General features: G+C 36.7%; 1 protein-coding gene across 3 annotated transcripts in view; it reads left to right on the top strand.

Moving 5' to 3' along the window:
- The window catches only part of LOC105475099 (secretory carrier membrane protein 1), a 121,229-nt gene that overhangs the window by 40,547 nt on the left and 62,714 nt on the right, over nucleotides 1-17,968 (top strand). For all 3 annotated transcript variants that reach the window (XM_071098783.1, XM_024790777.2, XM_011730099.3), the window contains 2 exons: nucleotides 14,826-14,924; nucleotides 15,854-15,962. In XM_071098783.1, coding sequence (XP_070954884.1) covers nucleotides 14,826-14,924; nucleotides 15,854-15,962 — 208 coding nt within the window. The remainder of the gene's footprint in view (nucleotides 1-14,825; nucleotides 14,925-15,853; nucleotides 15,963-17,968) is intronic.

Below are 17,968 nucleotides of genomic sequence, written 5' to 3'. Positions count from 1 at the left end.
ATAATTCATTTATTAGTTCTAGGAGGCTTTTGTCAGTACCATTGAATTTTCCATATAGATGATCTTGTTATCTGTGAACAAAGACAGTCTTATTTCTTTCTTCTTAATAATCTTCATACATTTTTTTGGGTCTTATATTAGTTATGACTTCTAGTACAGTGTTGAAAAGGAGTGGTGAGAGGGGATATCCTTGCCTTGTTCCTGATCTTAGCTGGAAAGCTTCTAGTTTCTTACCATTAAGTTGATGTTAGCATTGGGCTTTTTGTAGGTGTTCTTTATCAAATTGAGGAAGTTCCCCTCTATTCCTAGTTTGCTGAATGGTTCTATTATGAATGGGTGTTGGATTTTGTGAAATGCTTTTTCTGTATCTACTGATACGGTCATATGATTTTTCTTTTTTAGCCTGTTGACATAATGGATTACATTAATTGAATTTTGAATGTTGAACCAGCCTAGGATACCTGGAAAAAATCCCACTTGGTTTTATATATGATTTGTTTCATATATGGTTGGATTCAATCTGCTAATATTTTGTTGAAGATTTTTGCATCCGTGTTCATCAGAGAATATTGATCTATAGTTTTTTTGTAGTGTCTTTGTCTGGTTTGATATGAGGGTATTTCTAGCCTCATAGGATGAATTAGGAAGTCTTCCTTTTGCTTCTTTCCTCCAATTGAGACTGTATGGAGTTAATAAAATTTCTACCTTAAATGATTGGTAGCATTCACCAGTGGATCCATCTGGGCCTGTTACTTTCTATTTTGGAAGGTTATTGCTTATTGAGTCAATATCTTTAATAAATATAGGCCTATTTAGATAGCCTGTTTTTTCTTCTGTAAGTTTTCACAGATTGCATTTTCCAAGGCACTGGTGCATTTCTTGTAGGTTATCAGATTTGTGGGCATAGAGTTATTCATAGTATGTCTTGGTTATCCTTTTAATGTCTATGGGACCTCAGTGGATGTCTCTTCCTTCATTTCTGATATTAGTAATTTGTGTCCTCCCTTTTGTTCCTCCTTAGGGAGCCTGACTAGAGGCTTATTGAATTTATTGGTCTTTTGCAAAAGCCAGGTTTTCATTTTGTTGATTTTTTTCTATTGATTTCCTGTTTTTAATTTCATTGATTTCTGCTCTTATTTCTTTTCTTCTGCTTATTTTGGATTTGATTTGCTCTTCTTTTTCTGGTTTCCTAAGATGGAAAATTGGAGTATGGATTTTAGATCTTTCTTATCTAATATATGCACTCAATGCTATACGTTGTCTTCTAAACCCTGCTTTCACTGCATCCCACAAATTTCGATAAGATATACATTTTTTTCCACTTAGCTCAAAATACTTTAAAATTTCCCTTGAGATTTCTTCTTTGACTTGTTTTATTTAGAAGTGTCTTTTTAAATTTCCATATATTTTGGGATGTTTCAGTTTTCTTCGTGTTACTGATTTCTCATTTAATTCCCTTGTTGTTTGAGAGTAAATACTATATTTCTATTTTTTAAAAATTGTTAAGATGTGTTTTATGTTACAGAATGTCTTCTGTCTTGGTGAATGTTCCAGGTGAACTTGAGAAGAATGTGTTTCTGCTGTTGGATAAAGTGGGGTTGATAGGTGTTAATTATATCCAGTCAATGGATGGTATTGTTGAATTCAGCTGTGTTCTTAATGATTTTTTGCCTGTTAGATTGGTCCATTTCTGATTTGAGGGGTGTTGGAGTCTACAACTATAATAGTAGTTTCATCTTTCTCCTTGCAGTTCCATTAGTTTTTGCCTCTTGTAATTTGATGCTGTCATTAGGTGCATATATATTAAGGAATGCTATGTTTTGGAGAATTGACCCATGTATCATTATGTAATGCCCTTCTTTATCTCTAATGACTTTCTTTGCTTTGAGTATGCTTTTTCTGAAATTTTTTATTAGTGTTAGCATGGTATATTTTTCTGTTTACTTCTAATCTATATGTTTATATTTAAAATGGGTTTCTTATAGACAATATATAGTTGGGTCTTGTTTTTTGATCATCTCATAATCTGTCTTTTAATTAGTGCCTTGAGACCATTGACGTTCAAAGTGATTATTGGTTTAGTTGGATTAATATCTACCACATTGACTGCTATTTTCTGTTTGTTGCCCTTGTTCTCTTTGTCTTCTACTCTTGGTGGTTTGTTTTGTTTTGAGACAGTGTTTCACTCTGTCACCCAGGCTGGAGTGCAGTGGCTCAGTCTCCAGATCTCAACTCACTGCAACCTCCCCCTTCCAGGTTCAAGCAATTCTCCTGTTTCAGCCTTCTGAGTAGCTGGGATTACAGGCACCTGCCATCACACCTGGCTAATTTTTGTATTTTTCGTAGAGGCAGGGTTTCACCATGTTGGCATGCTGGTCTCAAAGTCCTGGCCTCAAGTGATCTGCCTGCCTTGGCCTCCCAAAGTGCTGGGATTACAGGCATGAGCCATTGTGCCCAGCCCTCTTGGTGAGTTTAGTAGAACATTTTATATGATTATAATTTACCTCCTTTCTTATTATATCAGTTAGTGGTTGCCCTAGAGTTTGCAATATACATTTATAACAAATCGAAACCTACATACAAATAACTATACTGTTTCACAGGTAGTGTGAGTGCCTTTTAATAACAATCTGATTCCTCCCTCTCATCTTTGTATCATTGCTGTCATTCATTTTGCTGATATATAAACATATACAAACACATATGTATATGCACACACAAGATATTTGCAGTAGAACCCATAATTGAATACATTGTTGCTGTTATTATTTTGAACCAACTGTTTTCTGTTAGACCATTTGAGAATAAGAAAAACAAGATGTGGTGTCTCATGCATATAATCAGCTTTGGGAGGCCAAGGTAGGAGGATTACTTGAGGCCAGGGATTCAAAACCAGCCTAGGCAATGTAGTGATATCCCATTGAGATCCTGTCTCTACAAAACCAAAAACAAAAAAAACCCCACAAAAATTAGCCAGGCATTGGCCTGGCGTGGTGGCTTACGCCTTTAATCCCAGCATTTCGGGAGGCTGAGGCAGGCGAATCACTTGAAGTCAGGAGTTTGAGACCAGCCTGGCCAACATAGTGAAACCCTGTCTCTACCAAAAATACAAAATTAGCTGGGTGGGGTGTCGTGTGCCTGTAGTCCCAGCTACTTGGGAGGCTGAGGCAGGAGAATTGTTTGAACCTAGGAGGTGGAGGCTGCAACGAGCCAAGATCATGCCTAGGTGACAGTGAGACTCTGTCTCCAAAAAAAAAAAAAATTAGCCAGGCATAATGGGCACGCCTGTTGTATTAGCTACTCATTCAGGAGGCAGAGGCAGAAGGATTGCTTGAGCTCAGGAGTTTGAGGCTACAATTTGCTATGATCATGCTACTGTGCTCCAACCTGAGTGACAGAGACCCTGTCTCAAAAAAAAAAAAAAAGGTTTTAAACTTCATCTATTTCTTGCATGCTCATGCTTTCTTAATGTGGATCCAAGTTTCTGACCTATATTATTCTTATCCTCTCAGAACTTAATCAGAACTTAAAAAGTATATATTTAAAAATATTTAATATTTCACTGCAGCCTTGACTTCCCAGGATGATGGGACTACAGGCGTGTGCTACAATGCTAATTTTTTTATTTTTCTCGAGACAGGGTCTCACTGTATTGCCCAGGCTGGTCTCAAATGCCTGGGCTCAAACAATCCTCTTCCCTCAGCCTCCCAAAGTGCTGGGATTACAGGTGTGAGCCACTGTGCCCAGCCTTACAGTTTTTTTTTTTTTTTTTTTTTTTTTTTTTTTTGCTAGTCTGACATGATGTAGTGGGTAAAAGAAATTGCCGTAATTAGGTCTTTAGTTGTGTGGTGGTAAGGTGTTGAGAAGCACTCTATAGTCCTATGATTATGTCTCAGTCTTTTATTGATACTATGGACTTCACAAATGTTACGAAGTTGTTTTCTTCCTTCTTAGGTGGGACAGAATGGCTAGAGTGGGCTGCAGTTGGGTATTTCCCCTCCCCCAGGTGAGTTAGGCTCTGATAAGCCCTAACAGGTTAGGTGCTGGTTAAATAGTTTCTCCTGAAGGGAGGCCTTGTTAAGAACAGAGTGCTCTGGTGTTTTTCAAAAACGGTTCATTTCCCCACTCCACTTACTAGAAGAAGGAGGGAATTTTTTCCCCGTGTACTATGGTTGAGTTCCTGGAGATAAAACGAAAGTGCAAGGGGACTCACCACCTGTAGATTTTAACTCTAGGTGTTGTCTATGCTGAGCTTCCAGCAATTTCTTAATTACAATGAAGATTTTTCTGCCCCGGTAATGGTTCTTGCAGTGGTTTCTGCTAGAGAGCTTTTGCTCTGGCAAGTTGTTACTCCTTGAATTGACCTATTTCTCCAGTCATGGGGCAGCAGTTTGCCCTGTGTCCTCAACATCTCTTAATGATCTAGAATGAATTACTGATTTTTCAGTTTGTTCATCTTTTCACTTGTTGTTAGGATGGAGTGGTAAATTCTAAACTCCTTATACATGAAACTGGAAACTGAAAGTCCCCTTTACTTGCTTTAATTTTTTTCAGAGTAAAAACCATGGGTCTTTAAAATAGGCTTTAATCCGATCCCTAATATTTTTTGTTCTTCATCTTGTCACACCCTCTCCCTGTATATTCCTGTCTAGCACACTGATTCCTCACATATTCCATGCATTCTCCTGACTTTGCATTGGTTGTCACCTCTGTTTAAAATGGTCTTCCCCTAGACAGATAATCTGCAAGGCTTACTTTCTCACCTCCTTGAAGTCTTTGTTCAAATATTGACCTCCCTAATCACCTATGTAAACTTATCCCGTCAGCCAGTATTCGGGACCTCTTCACTCTGGTCTTTTTATTGTCGTCCTGTAGAATTGATTGCCTTTTCAGATGCTCTAGAATGTGTTTGTTTAATATGTGTATTGTTTATCTTCTGTTGCTAGAATGTAGCTTTATGGGAGTAGGGGTGTTTGCTTATTTTGTTCATTAATGTATCCCAATTCCTGTATATGTTTGTGGTCCATTGTAGTTGACCAGTGAATGTTTGATGAATGTATGAATGAATGTGTATGGTCACATTTGTTCTTTTATGTTCCTTTATCTATTTGGAAACTCCCATACTGGTATATTTCTTCTTTCCTATTACACACCTCCTTCCACAGACAATTATCCTAATCTTCAAAAACCTTATTTTTGAAAAAAATACTAAGTGATTAGTCTATTATGTCTGTTTGTCCTGGTTCTGAGATTGGTATGTATAACTTTCAGCACTCATAATAACAAGGGAATCTATATTAAGCATAGCCACAGTCATTTCTTCTCTGCTGAATAAGAGGCTGTTAAAGTGAGTGAAAGCTGCAAAAAGTTTCAGGATTCTTTTGGCAGTTTAAGTGAAAGAAATAAAACAGTGTTTTATAGAAGCTGTAAACTTTGTTGCCTTAGAGGGGAGTTCTCAAATTTTAAGGTGTCTGAGAATCACCATGGGGAGTTTGTTAAAAATGGTAGCTTGTTAAAAGTACAAATTCTTTCTCCTAATCCTTGAGGTTCTGAATCAATAGGTTCATAGAAGGGCCCAGAGTTTGCATTTTCAGTAAGTACCTGGGGTGTCTGATGCTGGACGTCCATGAATATAAATTAAGTAACATTCTTTTAGACCCTACATACACTTAGGATATTCTTTTGGTTCAGAGATGGAAGAGAAAGAGCTGGAGAAAGCAAGAAGAAATTTTCTGGAATAGGTGTTTAGAATATGGAAGAAAACCTGGAAGGAGAAAATATATTTGCTTATGCATAACAAAGACAACTCATGAACTTCCTGTGCCTTGAAGAGACCTTGGGTAGTCATTTATTTAAAATTAATCACCCTTGGAATTTCCAGTGCAGAGACCTCACTATATTATAGAGCAGTCCATCCACTATTGTATAATCATGATTATTATTATGTTCTTAATTCTCTTGAGCCAATGTATTTTTCTATAATTTTTATCTGTTGGTCCTAGCTGAATTCTCTAAAGCCAAACCGAAGAGGCAAATGTAGTAAGGTGATTCGTGTTAAAATATAAAATAATTATAACCCCCTTATTTTTCTGAGAGATATTTAAACATATTCCCAGTTTGTGAAATTTCCTCCATCCATGGGATGAGGATATACAGCCTTGCTCGGCCAGACTTTGTTTTTGATTCTGCCTCCAGAGTCAGTTCTCTCATTCTCTCCCTGGTCTGTTCCAGTTTTGTTCTTTGTCTCCAACTCTGCACCCTCTGCTTTTCTCAGTACTTCAGGTTTTTCCCAGGTACAGCCAAAGTAGTAGCAGACACAGTTCTAGGTTTGTCAGGAGAGGAGCTTACCGTAGTACATTTGGTTGCAGTAGAATGTTTTCTTTTTCCCTGCCAATAGGTTGACTTTCCTTCTGTATTTGGAGTTTTGGTCAGTGTAAAATGAAGATGATATACTATGGAGTGTCCAGTGAGATACAGAGGTCTTCCTTTTTGGATCTCAGATTTTTCTTCTATCATTTTTTTTTTGGTTGTTATTCCTAAAGTAGTTCTTTTAGTGAGGGTCTATTGGTAGAATTTTTTTGTGTTTATTGTTATTATTTCATCTTGGTTCTCAAACAGCTCATCTGACTGGATTTAGAGTTCTATGTTATCAGTTATTTTCTTTCAGCCATTTAGCACCTTATACTTGAGCTTGCATTATTGGTATTGATCTTAGGTGAAAGGATACACCATGGTTTATAGGTGACTTTCCTTTGTGTGGGAATTATCCTTTTTTTTTTTCTTGCAGTTTTTAAGGTGCTCTTTCTTTGTGATATATCTGAGTGTTATTATTTTTTAAATTCGGTTTGTGTTTTAGAGTTTTGAATCTGAGAATTAGTGTCTTCATATTCTGTTTAAACATTGACTGTCACTCATCCTATTTTTTTTCCTCCTCTGGACCTCTTAATTGTATATTAGACCTTCTCAATCATCATGTCTTGTAATTTCTCATATTTTCCATTTTTTAGGTCTCTGTGCTGTGTCACACAGAAAACTGTAGTTTTCTTTAGATTCACTTCCATTCCTTCATTATTTCATCTTTGTGTAGTTTGCTGTTCAACTTGTCTATTAAATTTATAATTTAAAAATCATTATTAAAGTTTTCAATTTTAGAAGTTGCATATGTATCATTTAAGAAGCTGTTTGGCCAATTCTGATAGTCTGTTGTTAGTCAAACTTTTATTATCCTCTTATTTCTTTATTAAACACACCTGTTTTATGTCTGATACTTCAAATATATTCAGTTCTTATTTTGTAATTTGCTATTTCTGTGGACCCTTGTGGCTTGTTTCCTCACACATTTAAATCATAAGCCAAAGTTACTTGGAACTTTATCTGTGTTAATTTCTTGAAGCCTGGTGTATTAGTCAGTTCTCACGCTGCTAATAAAGACATACTTTATTTAATAAAGTAATTTATAAAGAAAAAGAAGTTTAATGGACTTGGAGTTCCACATGGCTGAGGAGGCCTCACAATCATGGTGGGAGGTGAAGGACAAGCAAAGGCACGTGTTACGTGGCAGGCAGGCAAGAGAGCATATGTAGGAGAACTCCCCTTTATAAAACCATCAGATATCATGAGATTTATTCACTGTCATGAGAACAGCATAGGAAAGACCCACTCCCATGATTCAGTTACCTCCCACCAGGCCCCTCCCATGACACGTGGGAATTATGGGAGCTACAATTGAAGATGAGATTTGGGTGCAGACACAGCCAAACCCGTATCACGTAGTTTTAATGTTTGTTCCTCTACTTTTGCCAAATGCCTGAGTCCATTACCAGCCTGAGATCCTTTTCAATGAAAATTGGAGGTTGGATTATCTTGTCTATGTGCGTAGTAGAATTCTGACCTGAGATCTGCAAGTTGGTAGGTTTTTGTTTTTTGTTTTGTTTTTTTTTGAGACAGGATCTTGCTCTGTTGCCCAGGCTGGAGTGTAGTGGCGTGATCTTGGCTCATTGCAACCTCTGCCTCCTGGGCTCAAGCTGTCCTCCTGCCTCAGCCTCCTAAGTAGCTGGGACTCCAGGCATGTGCCACCACGCTTGGTAAATTTTTAAATTTTTGTGTAGAGCTGAGGTCTCACTATATTGCCCAGGCTGGTCTCAATCTCCTGGCCTCGAGTGACCCTCCCACCTCAGCCTCCCAAAGTGCTGAGATTACAGGTGTGAACCACCATGCCTGGCCATTGGTAGGTTTATGACTAGGAATTCTCAGGGAAGATTTCCCTTTTTTCCCCCTTCTACATCCAGAACTAAGGACAAGACATGGAGGTATTCCCATCATTTTTTTTTTTTTTTTCTGTGAAACTGCCCTTTTCTTATTCATCCACTGAAACTGTCATTTTTTAGAGACTCCTGGCTTTATGCAGGGATCCTGTCCATCACTTACCATCCTTGTACCAGCTCCAAAGCTTTGCCGCTAGTTTACTAGTACAGATGGATCACTAGTAATTTGGTGAATGGTTTGGTATCAAGGCTCTTCTTTCTTTGGATTTAGTAGTTCCTGCTTTCTTGCCTCCCAGGATTTCTTGTTGCATTAGCTGTGTATTTACAATATTATTTAAATAAAATTTGGTCCAGTATTTTAGGTATTATGTGCTAGAAGGGGATCTCTACATATGGATGATCTGCTGTATTTTAAGAAATGATAGTCGTGAGTGGCTTGTTTTATATAGATAGATAGAGACAGAGACACATATAGACACACACACACACACACACACACACACACGCATGCATAGATGCTCATCTGTGCCAAAGTGAAAAGTTGGAAATGAACTAAGAACCGTCATCACAATAGGTATTTAGTAGTGATGAAAAGAGGTCGTCCTCCAGAATTCTACTTGGCTTGAGTTGGCTAATCCAGTATGTTGTGGGTGAAGAAAATACTGGGTCTTTAACATCTACAGATGTGAAGAAATTATCAGGATAATAGCTATTAGATTTATATCAGTGCTATTAGAGATTTGTGGCTCTCCAACATTTCTCATCATTGCTTTACCACAAGCAACTATGGCCTTAAGTATATCACATTACTAGCTCTAACCCTACCTTCATCCTTATCTACTAGTTTATTATACTTAATACTTCCTTTGTTATTTAAAGTAATACAGCATTTATAGCAAGATTTCAGCTGGGTGCATTCTTGGGTAATTTATTCTGTGTTTTTCCGGAAATATGCTGCTGCCAGGCTAACTTTGCCAGGCATTTTATTAATATTCGGTCATTGTTTTATTGTTGCTGCTTATTACACCAAGAAGACAGAACTTTAGGGCCATGCTTTTCTTTTTTTTTGCTAGGGGAAGATCTTTATTATTGATCAAGATAGGAATTCTAAATGCCATGTGAATTTGGGACAATATATGTAAGAATTATTATCTCAAGGTGCCAGGAGCTCTTTTTCTTTTCCTTTTTTTTTCAACTTTTTAAGTTCTGGGGTACATGTACAGGATGTGCAGGTTTGTTACATAGGCAAACGTGTGCCATAGTGGTTTGTTACACAGATCAACCCATCACCTAAGTATTAAACCCAGCATCCACTAACTGTTTATCCTGATACTCTCCCTTTGCACCCCCCCATCCCCATCCCCATCTCCGGACAGGCCCCAGTGTGTGTTGTTCCCCACCATGTATCCATGTGTTCTCAATGTTCAGCTCCCACTTATGAGTGAGAACATGCGGTGTTTGGTTTTCTGTTCCTGCATTAGTTTGCTGAGGATGCTGGCTTCCAGCTCCATCCATGTCCCTGCTAAGGATATGATCACATTCCTTTTTATGGCTGCATGGTATTCCATGGTGTATATGTACCACATTTTCTTTATCCAATCTACGATTGATGGGCATTTAGGTTAATTTCATGTCTTTGCTATTGTGAATAGTGCCGCAGTAAACATATGTGTGCATGTGTCTTTGTAGTAGAATGATTTATATTCCTTTAGATATATACACAGTAATGGGATTGCTGTGTCAAATTGTATTTCTGCCTCTAGATCTTTGAGGAATCACCACACTGTCTTCCACAGTGGTTGAACTAATTTAACTCCCACCAGCAGTATAAAAGCGTTCCTTTTTCTCCATAACCTCGCCAGCATCTGTTGTTTTCTTTTTAATAGTCACCGTTCTGACTGGTGTGAGACGGTGTCTCATTGTGGTTTTGATTTGCATTTTTCTAATGACCAGTGATGTTGAGCTTTTTTTCATATGTTGGCCCCATGAATGTCTTCTTTTGAGAAATGTCTGTTCATGTCCTTTGCCTACTTTTTAATGACATTGTTTTTTCTTGTAAATTAGTTTAAGTTCCTTGTAGACTTTTGTCAGATGGAGAGATTGCAAAAATTTTCTCCCATTTTGTAGGTTGTCTGTTCACTCTGCGGATAGTTTCTTTTGCTGTGCAGAAGCTCTTTAGTTTAATTAGATCTCATTTGTCAATTTTTGTTTTTGTTGCAATTGCTTTTGTAGCTTTTGTCATGAAATCTTTGCCCGTGCCTATACCCTGAATGGTATTGCCTAGGTTTTCTTCTACAGTTTTTATAGTTTTGGGTTTTACATTTAAAGGACCATACTTTTCTAATTGGAGAAGTTAGGATTGATTGACTTTAGTTTTTCTGCCCATTAATATGAGATATTGGGCATGGGGGAACAAGCATTTGGAAAAGAGAATTTGTGATTATTTTAGTGACAAAAGATTATAATGGAGATTTTAAAAATACAAGAAAATGCTCTTAATCCCTCTGTGCAGAAATAATCCCTATTAACATTTTGATATATTTTCATCTTATTTTAAAATAGGAAGTTCGTGTTATATTGTATATACAGTTTTGTTTCATAACTTGTTTTTATCACTTGTCTTAGCTTCCTCATTACATATTCTTTTAGAACTTTTAAATAGCTGTAGTGTATACTCTCCTACAGCTGTATCAGTTTAACCATTTCCTCTGTTGTGTTGGACATTTGGGGTTATTTGTAACCCTTTGCTTTTGTAAAGCTGTAGTGAGCATTCTTGGCATATATACATTTGCAGATATCTTGGATTATTTCCATAGGATATTTTAAAAAACCAGATATTCATTGTACATGGGGTATAAATACTTCTGTGGCTCTTGAAACATAATGCCAAACTGTGCTGCAGGATTGCTATATGTACTAGTTTATAATCCCCACTTTTCAGTGTGTGAGAATATCTATTTTACCACATCTTTTTCAAAATGTGGTAATCCTATGATAATAATCATTTTAAAAATAATTAGGTAAAATATGCATTTCTTTGATTACTAATGAGGTTGAGATTTTTTGTATGTTTATTTTTCTTTTGTATGTTATAAGCTGCCTGTTCAGAGATTTTAAAAATGCAGTTTCTTTTCAGTAACATGTTTATCTGATAATTTTGTATTGACTTGTACCTGGTGAAATATATTAACTAATTGTTGTATATGTTGCTTATTAGATTTTGCCATCTAATCTTGATTATGAATGCTTTATATAATCAAATTTCTAAATTTTTATGTCGTCAAATATATTACCTTTTCATTATGATTTCTCTCCTCTCAACTTTTCTGAATGTTTCGAGTGACTTTTCTTCATGCCAAGATCAGATAATGCCCTATAGTCTATAGAGTGTATTTTAGTGTCTTTATAGTTGTTTTTTGTCTTGTCTTTTTTTTAATATTCAAGTTTTAATCCATTTGGAATTCTGTGGAGATACAGGGATTTTGTTTTTCCTGCCCCAATTTAAATAATTCTCCCAACAGCATTTATTGACAGTTCTTTCTATTTCAACTGACTTGAAATGCTATCTTGATCAATGCTTTAATTTTGATATGCACCACCATTGTATATATTGTGTAAATCCCAATTTTGGTATTGTCAGAGTTTGTTTTTCTGTCTCATGGTTTTGAAATGATATATGATTGTTTTTGCACTTCTTGATTACTAAGGCTGTAACACATCTTTTCACATGTTTATTGACCTCTTTCTATTGCTTGTTCAGATCTTTTGCTAGTTTTTCAGTTAGTTTGTATTTTCATGAATTTGTAACAATTCTTTATATATTCTGGGTAGCAGTTTTCTATTATATGCATTACAACTATTTTTTCCTAGTCTGTGATTTGACTTTTTACTTTTTGTAAATTTCAATGTAATTAAATTTGTCAATTTTATATGGTTTGTGTGTTTTCCAGTCTTAATTTGACAGATACTTACTGAGCATCTACTATGTTTCAGGGACTATTTTGGGTACTTGGGATAGGTCGTAAACAAAATACACAATATTTCTAGAGTTCACATTCTAGAAGCTCAAGAAATATTCATAAAAATATTAACATGTATTTTTCCTGAGTGTTTAAGTTTTGCTTTTTCAGTTTTAGATCATTAATCTACCTAGAATTCATTTTTTGTAGGATGTAAAGTACGAGTAACCAGTTATCCAAGTACCGTTTATTGATTAACATATTGTTTCTTCACTGTTTTGTAGTGACACCTCTGTTAGGTATCAAGTTTCTGCATTAGTGTGGGTTTGTTTCTGTGTCTATTTTGTTTATTGGTACATTTCTCTGTCCTTGCATCTGTATTACACTCTTAATTACTATGGTTCTATAATAAGCCTTGATATCATAGGTCTTCATCATTTATTTTTTTTCAAAATTGTTTGACCTGTTTTTAGTTCTTGCCGTTTTTTTTTTTGTTTTGTTTTTGTTTTGAGATGGATCTCACTGTGTAGCCCAAGCTGGGGTGCAGTGGTGTAATCTGGGCTCACTGCAACCTCTGCCTCCTAGGCTCAAGCGATTCTCTTGCCTCAGCCTCCCCAGTAGCTGGGACTACAGGCGCACACCACCATGCCTGTCTAATTTCTTGTATTTTAGTAGAGACGAGGTTTCACCATGTTGCCCAGGGTGGTCTCGAACTCCTGAGCTCAGGTGATCTACCCACCCCGGCCTCCCAAAGGGCTGGGATTACAGATGTGAGCCTCTGTGCCCGGTCAGTTCTTGCCTGTTGTATATGCATTTTAAAATCAGCTGAACTACAGTTACATCTTTGGTTATGCATGGCTTCCTTTTCAGGGCTGCTGTTAGCTGTGTCAGAGTGAAATCCTGCTGTATATTGGTTGTGTCTTCTGGTATTAACAGTTCTTAGGATGCTTGAACCTCCTAGTGCGGTTTCTTTCTTTCTTACATTTTTCTTATTCATGACCTCCTCTTTCCCTCCCTCTTCTCTTTCTTTCTTTCCTTTCTTCTTTTCTGTTACTGTTTTTGTTTCTATTGTTCTTTTCATGTTCCCATCCTTGTTTCTTCTTTTTTCTTATGGTCATTCTAAAGAGTACTTTAAAAATATATTTTTATTAAAGTAGTATATTGTGCATGCGTCGAGGGAAGCAAATAATAAAGAAGCGTATAAAACAACAGGTGCAAGTCCCTCTGATATCAGTTGGCTGAGACTTCCCAGATATTTTATGGGGGCATGTATAAATCTGTGTCTATTGAAGAAAAGGTCATATGCAGACTGTTCTGTAGCTTGCCTTATTTTTTTAATTTAATTTTTATTTTATTATTATTATTATTTTTTGAGATGGAGTCTTGCTCTGTCACCCAGGCTGGAGTGCAGTGGTGCGATCTTGGCTCACTGCAACCTCTGCCTCCTGGGTTCAAGTGATTCTCCTGCCTCAGCCTCCTGAGTAGCTGGGACTACAGGCGCCTGCTGCCACCACGCCTGGCTAATTTTTGTATTTTTAGTAGAGAGGGGATTTTACCATATTGGCCAGGCTGGTCTCAAACTCCTGACCATGCGATCCACCCGCCTCGGCCTCCCAAAGTATTGGGATCACTGCGCCTGGCCAGCTTGCTTTATTTTATTTAGTATTTTAAAAGACATTCTTCTATAGCTAATTTCTTCTCATGGCTGCATTGTATGTATATACAGTAATTTAACCGGTCCCCCATTGATGGACTTGTAGATGTCTACTTCCTGATCTTGCAGCTTTCAGACACTGCTGATCCTCACTGGCATAGTGGAAATTGGGTAATTTATTTTCTCTCTCCTTAGGCCTTCCCTTTCACTCTTTTCAATTTAGTGGGGTTCTATCAAGAACTTTCCTATATGCTCTTCAGAGCACTGGCATGTAGCTTTCTCAAGAGGGAAGAGTTGGCAGTAAACCTTGGTGTAGTTCTTTTGTCTGGTTCTATCTGTATTTTACTGTTAAAAAACCCACAAAAACTCAAAGTTTTTTTTTTTTTTTTTTTTTTTTTGAGATGGAGTCTTGCTCTGTTGCCCAGGCTGGAGTGCAGTGGTGCAATCTTGGCTCACTGGAACCTCCGCCTCCTGGGTTCAAGCCATTCTCCTGTCTCAGCCTCCTGAGTAGCTGGGATTACAGGTGCCGGCCACCCCGCCTGGCTAATTTTTGTATTTTTAGTAGAGATGGGGTTTCACCGTATTGGCCAGGCTGGTCTTGAACTCCTGACTTGAGGTGATGCACCTGCCTTGGCCTCCCAAAGTGCTGGGATTACAGGCGTGAGCCGCCATGCCCAGCTTCTATTACCGTATGGTATCCTGGAGGAGAGTGTTTGTTATGTAGTGTTAAAAGTAGCAGCCTGATTGTAGAGTTGAAAAATGAATGAGTTGGAGAAAATGGACATGGAGAATTTAAGCAGCTCTTTGCAACACACTTGACTATGAGAGGGCAGGGAATGAAGAGATGCAGATTTTGGGATTTTTCATTTTATTGGTGTTACACTTTTTGAAAGAAGTTAAAGTTGGGTATCTGTGTTACATAATTTGTCCGTCTCTTAATCCTCCTAGCCTCCACCAGGCAGTGTGAAGATGCCTAATGTACCCAATACACAACCAGCAATAATGAAACCAACAGAGGAACATCCAGCTTATACACAGATTGCAAAGGTTAGTTCATGTTAGTTGTATAAATTTGTATTGGCAGTTATAATATCAATAACATTTACTTTCAGAGCAAAATAATTCTTTATATGGTTACATTTCTGTTGCTTAATTTTTAACTCACTTTCAAGTCTGAATTTGCTGTCTTGTCACCCTTCAAATATTCGTTCCTCTTTGTCAGCTTATACCATTTGTTTTATTCTATTATTAGGAATTATTGAATTTGTGTATCATCTTGGTGTATACATTTTTATTGCCTTTGGTCTCACTTTTTAATGCATACTACCATTAAGGTAAAAATGATGGAATAATAGATATTATTGGGAGAGTGTTATAATGCTAAAGTAATAGTGTTAGGAGGTAGAAGATGGCAAAAATCTGAGAAGAAAGATTAATAAGATGCCTGATAACATGTAAGGGCAAATTGAGTTATAAAGAATTTCTTTTGACCTCATTCTCCTATAACATTTAAGATATTAGAAAATATTCTTGCATTGGTGGCCTTATATATCATTTAATCTGATTTATAGGAGCCAATTCTTTTTGTTGCCCTTTTTTCTATTGTTGCCCTTTTTTCTATTGTTCATTTTCCTCAACTGTTCCCATTGCCTCTGTTCTTCATTCATTTAGGCATAGAGGTCATCTTAATTTCATTTTCCAGATTACCTAAGGATTCTGGCTACTTTTACTAAGAGAAATTTTCCTGTCCTAATGGACCCAACATTCCCACTGAGGGTTTTCAGAACCCAAAGACCAAATGAACCAAATATCCCTGTAATATTTTCTGTAACTATGATCTTCAGTAAAATTCCTGTACTTTGGAAGTGTGTTTGAATTAGGTTTCTCTCATAATAGAGAAGTAGGAGTTAGCATATAAATGTTAAAGTATTTTATACTTCTGACAGTCTGTTCACATATTGATATTTTTTATTTAGGAACATGCATTGGCCCAAGCTGAGCTTCTTAAGCGCCAGGAAGAACTAGAAAGAAAAGCCGCAGAATTAGATCGTCGGGAACGAGAAATGCAAAACCTCAGTCAACATGGTAGTATCCAAAGAAGTTTGAAATAAAAATAACTTTTAAACACTTTACATTGTGTCTATACTAACTCCTAGGTTATTTAGCCTGTGCATAAAACCCTACCCTGTATTCCTGTTCTAACAAGGAGATCAGACACAGCAGATTGCCTCCTTGATACTCTGTAGCCTTCTAATCTTGGCTGATTTGCGTGGTCTTTTGTTGATAGCTTAGAACAGTGTTAGCCTCATCACACGCAAAATGAATGTGAATATGATAATTTTTGCTTACTCTGAGGCCAGGAGCCTTTGATTCTGCAGTTAGGCCCTCCTTGATTCTATTGAATCTTTGTGAGTACATTTGCATTTACCCTACATTTGACTCCTACCTGATTTATTCAGGTCAGTTTCAGATTATCTGCCCCAGTCCTCACAAGTATTTTGTCAAATCACGTTAGAAAAATTGGAAGCCTAAGGTATTCATATGATGCCAAAGAAATAAGTGGTGAATTGTTTGCAGTGAATTCTATTCAGTTTGTGCCTGCCAAAGCACCTCAAAGGAGTCTCTTAGGGAAAGCTAGCAGTCTCTGAGTAAGAAGAGATAAAAGATCTAGATAAGTCACTGTTAGGATGTCTGGGATGAGCTAGATAAGTCATTGTTAGGATGTCTAGCTTTGATGCAATGCAAAGCTAGAACAATAACAATATACAAAACTATTTCTTTTTATCTTAGAATGTGTAAGTCGAGGGCTTTGTGAGAACACATTTATCCTGAGTCATTTTCTTGCTTGCAGCATCAGAGGTAGCATCTATAGAAGGAGAAACTAAAAGTTGAACTGAGACCAATGTTTCTGAAGTACCTGTAACTAAAATCTATCTTATTTCTTCAGTACTGGCAAATACAAACTATTTCTATGAGAGATACGTTAGTAAAGACAGTAACAAAGAGTAGGAAATTAACAGTTAGACTGCAGTATGTTAGCACATTTGAGTACTTTTCCCCTCTTAACTCATACTTAAATCATCAGTACAATCCCATGAGGGGTGGTACAGTTTTTATTCTCATTTTACAGATATGGAAACTAAGGCTTGGAGGGGAGAGTAAGTTGCCCAAGGTGACCTTGCCAGTAAGTGGCTAGCTACTTATGGTTCCAGAGCTTCTCTTCTTTACAAGTATTCAGTGCCGCTTCTCAAATAGTATGAGATTGGTATGATAAATGAACTATAGGAAATTTGAGTAGTATGATAAATGGAACACAGGAAACTCATTGGGGAGAATCAGAAATAGGTTATTGTTCTTTCTACTATAAAAATTACCCTGGTCTGGAAAAAGTATGTAAAATTGAATTTTAAAAAATTTGTGGGATATAACATCTAAAATTGGGAAATGGCCTTAGGTGCTGTTTTTACCCTCTATTTTCATGTTTTGACTTCTTTAATTTTTTATTTCCCCCACCATTTCTCGTCTTATTTTTTATCTGGTTTCTTTATATAGAGACATTTTTTTTCCCTTTACAGTTTGAATTTGTTTTTCTCTGCGTTTTTAAAGGTTCTATAATTCCTTAGCTTCCTTATCATGACTGTTTCATGTTTTCTTTGTTGTAGGGTTTTCGTACATTTGTCATTTGGATATTATTTTTTCCCAGATTTTGAATATTCTTAATTTGTTTCTTTGGTATTGGTTTAATCTTGGACTTAACAGAAAACTTGAAAAAATTAGAAGCTGGTCTCTATCCACATGGGATAGGAATTATAACAGAATTATATTTGAAGATTTAAGATGCTGAGGAGAAAATTGAAGTTTAAAAACTGGATGGCCTTTTCATGCCAGCCAGACTCGGGACTGTGAAATAAATCTGTTTTAGGGCAGAAGCACTGGATATGTGCTTTCTTTTTATTTCTTGTTTTTTCTATACATAAATGGTTCCTGCTGAATGTGATATGACATGACACTGGAAAATTATTTTACTATCTAATGTGCTCTAAGGTGATGATATTCTGAGAAAATTTTTAAAAAATCTAAAGCTTATCTTT

The sequence above is a fragment of the Macaca nemestrina genome, chromosome 6, assembly GCF_043159975.1.
Source record: "Macaca nemestrina isolate mMacNem1 chromosome 6, mMacNem.hap1, whole genome shotgun sequence".
NCBI lineage: Eukaryota > Metazoa > Chordata > Mammalia > Primates > Cercopithecidae > Macaca > Macaca nemestrina.
The sequence above is the reverse complement of the archived record's forward strand: the minus strand, read 5'-3'. Positions and strand labels throughout refer to the sequence as shown.